Source organism: Gracilinanus agilis, chromosome 4 (assembly GCF_016433145.1).
Source record: "Gracilinanus agilis isolate LMUSP501 chromosome 4, AgileGrace, whole genome shotgun sequence".
NCBI lineage: Eukaryota > Metazoa > Chordata > Mammalia > Didelphimorphia > Didelphidae > Gracilinanus > Gracilinanus agilis.
Window position 1 is genome coordinate 33752717 of NC_058133.1, and position 6000 is coordinate 33758716.

General features: G+C 53.3%; 1 protein-coding gene across 1 annotated transcript in view; it reads right to left on the reverse strand.

The window, feature by feature from the left end:
- Positions 1-5776, reverse strand: part of ARMH1 (armadillo like helical domain containing 1) — a 50813-nt gene extending 45037 nt beyond the window's left edge. The window contains exons 1-4 of the mRNA XM_044672910.1: positions 5556-5776; positions 3132-3200; positions 2557-2723; positions 2147-2343 (exon numbers count right to left, since the gene is read on the reverse strand). Coding sequence (XP_044528845.1) covers positions 2147-2343; positions 2557-2723; positions 3132-3200; positions 5556-5761 — 639 coding nt within the window. The 5' untranslated portion in view covers positions 5762-5776. The remainder of the gene's footprint in view (positions 1-2146; positions 2344-2556; positions 2724-3131; positions 3201-5555) is intronic.
- Between the last annotated feature and the right edge of the window lie 224 nt (positions 5777-6000).

The window sequence follows — 6000 nt, forward strand, 5'->3', positions numbered from 1 at the left end:
AAGAGCACGGCTATATTTTCGTACAAGTCTGTTTATCTATGATCTCTTTGGGGTACACACCCAGCAATGGAATGGCTGGATCAAAGGGCAGGCAGTCTTTTATCGCTCTTTGGGCATAGTTCCAAATTGCCATCCAGAATGGTTGGATCAGTTCACAACTCCACCTGCAGTGCTATTTTTTTAAACCCTTACCTTCTGTCTTGGAGTCAATACTGTGTACTGGTTCCAAGGCAATGGGGGTCAAGTGACTTGCCCAGGGTCACACAGCTGGGAAGTGTCTGAGGCCATATTTGAACCCAGGACCTCCCATCTCTGGGCCTGGTTCTCAATCCACTGAGCCACCAAGCTGCCCCCTGCATATTTCTTTTTGTTGTTGTTGTTTGTTTTTTAAACCCTTGTACTTCGGTGTATTGTCTCATAGGTGGAAGATTGGTACGGGTGGGCAATGGGGGTCAAGTGACTTGCCCAGGGTCACACAGCTGGGAAGTGGCTGAGGTCGGGTTTGAACCCAGGACCTCCTGTCTCTAGGCCTGACTCTCACTCCACTGAGCTACCCAGCTGCCCCCTGCATATTTCTTTTTAATTAATCTTTATTTAATCTTTAGTTGGACAACCTGCTGTTCAAACAGGACACCAAATTCACATACCAGAAAGTTATGGCAGCAACCTTTCACTGGCTTTTTGCCCATCTTCCGTGATTCTGTCAGAGTCTCTTCTGCCATGATGATGTTTCCTTCTTTTTCTCTGAAATATCTGCGGATCTCTCCATTCTTCCTATGGTCCTCTCTTGGTGCTGAAATGTTTCTACTCCAGGTCAAAAGCATCTGGAGGTGGGGCAGCCAAAGGGAGCGCAACAAGGGGAGGGCTTACGTTTTCTTTTGTAGTTTAATTTCACGTTATGAAATCTGCGTGATGAAGGCATTGAGCGCCGAGGGAAGAGCCCGAGGCACTGAAGCATCTCCTTCGGCGGAACGACGAACTAGAAGGGAAACAGAGTCCGGCTCCATTTCCATGCCCGGCCACTGTTTCACCTCCTCCGTATCCCGCTAATACTAATGGCTCGCGTTTATAGTGCGCCGGAGGGTGTGCGAAGCCCTTTGCAAAGATTCTCTTATGAGGGAAACCTAGGCGGGGAGGAACCGCCTTAGGGGATGATGGGGAACGCCAACGAGGCTGGAGCCTCGCGAGAAGAGGTTCTCTAGTCCGCCGAGTGCCAGACGAGGTGCTTGCGGAGAGCGCCACCTGGTGGCCAACGCCGAGACTGCAGCCTGGTCCATCCAACCCTGGCGATGGTATGCCGGGGGACCCCGAGCCGGGGGAGAGGCTGGCTCAGGGCGAGGCGCTGGATCCCGTGACCCCAGGAGCGAAGCAGAACTGCAGAAACTCGGAGGAAATGTGAATCCAGGGCCATTTCGTGCCTTCCAGACTCATGCTGGCCTGATTAACCGCTGCCGGAGGGTCACTATGACGTCCTCCCGTTTCTTTGAAAACGAAGAGGAAGGGGCAGCTGGGTGCCTCAGAGGATAGAGTCTGTCCTAGAGATGGGAGGTCCTGGGTTCAAATGTGACCTCAGACACTTAGGGCTGTGTGACCCTGGGCAAGTCACTTGACCCCCATTGCCCAGCCCTTACCATTCTTCTGCCTTGGAGCCAATACACAGGATTGATTCTAAGATGGAAGGTGAGGGGTTAAAAAAGCCCACAAAGAGGGAACAACCACACTAGCGTGTGTGACTCCAAGTGCCACGCGGCTTACATATCCGCATACTATAACCGTGTCGCCTTAGAGCGGGAAGGGTTCGCCTCAGGGCTCGGCGTTCCTGTGCTCCCTCCTTTCCCTGCCTGTTGGATGCAGCGGTCCAGCGAGCCACAGCACTCGAGTTTGAACCCAGCCCTTCCCACAAACTAAGCTGCTTCCTCCCCGGCGGGGCCGTAGTACCTTCCCTTGTTATCTCCCCGCCCCCTGGCTCCTCTGGTCCACTCCCAAGCTGGCCGCCGAGCTGGGCTCCCAGGCCCGGAGGGCTGGAAGGGATATTCCAGAGGATTTCTCTGGTTCTCCAGGAAACAGGGCGGAGGAGCCTGGGCTAGGAGGGACCTTCTTGGAGCTGAGAACTGGGGGTTCTGGCGGGGAGGGCAGCTCTGCTCACCTGGGCCACCCTGAGGGTCTGAAGTGCCAGCTGCTGGGCTTTGGGGGAGTTACAAGGCATCAGGGCAATCAGGCCTTTATACACCTGGTGCTGGTACTTGGGATTCCCGTGGACTAAAGAGTCCATCAGGGACTGCACCTCCTCCAGGGCGGGTTCACTCCGGGAAGTTGCCATAAATTCTGCAATGGACCGCACGCCTGTGGGATGGGAAGGAAACAGAGGTTTAGGATGTCAATGATTCTCTGGCCCATCACCAGCAGAGCCTGAGGGAAGTCAAGGCCTACCGCTCATGTGGTGGGGCTGCCCTGGGCCATCTCAGAGCCATGGTTCCAGGGGATCCCCCTAAAGCAGGCCTGTGGGCACCCCCCTCTGCAGCCCGCCTGGTGGTCACAGGCACACATTCTACCTACCGTAGCTCTCACAGATGAGTTCCTTGTATTTCCGCCCACAGCCGGTGATCATTTTGAGCAGCAGAATAGCCTCTTTTTTTTCCTCATCATTTATTTGCTCCAAACCCAGGATTTCCAAGAGGGTTAAGGCTCCCCCAACCTCCAGAAACTCCACGAGGTACCGATTACTATCCAGGACATGGACAGAACACACACAGAAAAGAAAAGCTGCCAGCTTTTCAGCTGAAGGATCTCAAAGGAAAAATGGCCCTAGAGCTTGGTTCTAGAGTCGGAGGATTGAGGTTCAAATCCCACCTTAGCCACTGATTGCCTGTGGGACCTCTGGCAAGCCCCTGCCTCTCTATGGGTCTTGGTGTCCTCTTCTGTAAAATGGGGTTGGGAGAGGGAAGGAAGGAAGCCTAGATGATTCTTCAGGGCAGGAAGTGACCCCATGGGCCCAGCCCTGCAGAGCTCTGCAGAGCATTTGTCCCTGGTTTCATTTGTGACATTCTAGGAACTTGGGTTGCGCTTCACAGGCTCTGGCCCAGAACCGAAGGTTCCTTCCCCCCATCCTTGCAGTTCCCCTCTAGACTCACCAGCTCACAGCAGAGAGGAATATACCGATGGACTTCAGCAGCTTATCTAAGCAGGACCCATTCATGTAGCTGGATGACTGGTTAAAGGAGGAACCCTGAGAGCAGCACTCCTGGTCACATCTGGTCATCCCTGGCCACTGTGGTCCTACCTTTCCCATGCCAGCAGCCCTGGCACCTCCCCCAACCAGAGTCCCTCTGCAAAGGACCAGCCTCCACCTCCACCAGAGGAACTCTGCTGAAAGCTGCTAGGAAGTCTGGTCTTCCCAGCACTGCCCGGGGAGTCCTTGGATGACCCAAAATGCAAAGTACTTGGCAATTGCCCTGGAGGGGCTTGGGACTGGCCAGCTGTTCTTGCAAAGAAACTCAAGCTCAGTTTCCTTAGGCAGGGCAGAAAGGTTCTGGATATAAAGCCAGAGGGCTGGGTTCAAATCCTGAATCTGTCATCTGCTAACTAAAACCTTGGGCTATCAAATCCATCAAATCCATCAATGCTTAAGTATTTATAATATGCTTGGGACTATGCTTGGCTCGGAGGACACAGAGACCAAAAAGGGGAATCTGCTCCTAAGACCTGATCCTCCAATAGGGGAGATTCCTTAGCCTCTCTTGGCCTCAGTTTCCCTTTTCTGTAAGGTGAGGGTGGATCTCCGATGACCTCCATGACCCTACTAGCTCAAACCTAGACCCCTATCCTTTCTCCCTGCCTCTGAAAGCATCAGATGCTTTAAGTATGTTCCTGAATTTCAGTCTCCTTAAACAACTCTTTTCAAGAAGTCCACCATGAACGATCAAGGGAGCAAAGAGCTGTGTGGGATGGGGGGACAGGAAGGCCAGCCAGGGAGACAGTTTGGCCTTAGCTTTCCCAGAGAGCCCCACATGCAGTCCTGGAGGCTGAGAGATTATTGAGCAAGGTGTGTGTGTGTGTGTGTGTGTGTGTGTGTGTGTGTGTGTGTGTGTGTGTGTGTGTGTTGATTGACTGGTCAGCAAAGGAACTTCTGGTTGGTGGATGGATGGGTGGGGTTGCCTGGGACTGGAATACCTTCTTCCTCTGGTCTGCTTGCCTCTACTGCCCCCAGGGTGGGTAGGATGGTAGTGGAAGGGAGTTGTCACATGACTAATAAGTCTTAGAGCAGGTTTGGAACCCAGAGCTTTGTTCTACAAATAGAACACTCTCTCTGCTTTCTACTTCCTACCCCTGCTTCTGAGCCCCAGGTCCCTCCATCCCAGGGGTTAATGACATCTCCCATCTTGTTGTCACAGAATCTCAGAAGCTCCCAGTTGGCAGGACCCTCAGGGGCATCTAGTCCAACCTGCCCAACATGCTTCATTAGGGGCCACCTGGCCTCTGCTTGGAGACCTCCAGAAATGGGGAGCTCACTACCTCCCAGGGACATGCAGTATTTCAAATGTTCCTCTGGGTACCCTCCCATCACAGTAGATAGCCCTGCCCCTAATTCTGCTCCATAGAAGATGTTTTCTTGAGCTGCTTTGGCCACTAGAATTCATTTCTTCATGGCCATGCCTAGCTAGGCTCAGGGCTCCCAGGGTTGGAGCTGGTGAGGACCTTCTAGAGATAAGCTTTCGATTTATCCATGGTGGGGCTGGGTCTTAGAGTCCAGCTAATGGGACCTGCCAGACCTTGTTTGGGAAGCTGGGGAGCCACTGAAGAAGAGGGGCTCTTTTTCTCCTTCCTGACAGTCTCTCTAGTCCATCACCCTCTCTGGAGAGTAGATACTCTCTCCACTCTTCTATCTCCTGGCTCTCTTCCTACCTACCTAGCTGTTCAGGCTTTCTCAATGTCCTTTGCTAGGTCATCATCTGAAGCATGCCCCCTCACTGAGGTGTCCTCAAGGCTCTGCCTGGGCTCTTCCCTTTCTCTACTTTCTCCCTCGGTTGCTGAACCAACTCCTGTAACTTAAGTCTAACTAAACATCTCTATGTAGAAGACTCCCTGCTCTGTACCAGCCAATCAGGAAGCATCTATGAGAGGCCTGCCCGGTGCCAGTCCCAATATCTCTCCTGAGCTCTAGTCCCACGTGGCCCACTGCCAACTGGACATTTCAAAATGGAGGTCCCTTAGGCTTGTTGACTGTTGATGATTGCACTCCCTCCGTACTTCTGCTTCAGGCTCCTTCCAACTAAAGAAGATTATTGGGGGGCTCTGTTTTACCTTCCCCCAAAACTGCCTTTCAAGGTTTCCTTCTGGGCACTATCATGGATGCCTGGCACACAGTAGAGGCTAAATAAATGCTTAATGATTTGGATTGGGTTGAATGGCATGGAAGGACTGTGCTTCTCCCAGGCTCTGCCGGTGGCACACAAAGCAGATATCCAGTACCCAAGGCATTAGCCTGCCTGTTTTCCAAGGGATGCCCTCCACACCCCAGCATGTCAGGGCACACAAGCTATGTTTGCCAAGGATACGTGAGCCGCAGCCACGTGGTCAGCCGCATCAGGAACAAGCTGGCTCCCTGGGAGAACTCCTGCTCTAGTTCTGGGCCGGTCTTGCCGGAGTTGAGTTTGATGAACCTCTCCAGGATGCTTTTTCTGCCGGCACTGCCAGCTTTGTCCCACTCTTGGAGAAAGCTCATCAGCCGGCTGATGGCCGCCTGCTCCTTGATAGAGGTCATGAGTCTAGGGCCTGTGGCAAACCTGTGGTCAAAGGAAGGCAAGCCCGTGAGTCAGCTAGACGGAGGCCACCTGGGCATCTAACATCCCTGGAAGGCACCCTCGCCATCACTGAGGCATCCAGAATCCCAGCCTCCAAAGGGCTGCCCCATTCATGCTGTGGGATCACTGGCCTACAGGACCCTCAGGAACTAGCAACCAAGATGGCCAGCTCCCACAAGGTGGAGGCCCAGGTCACTCC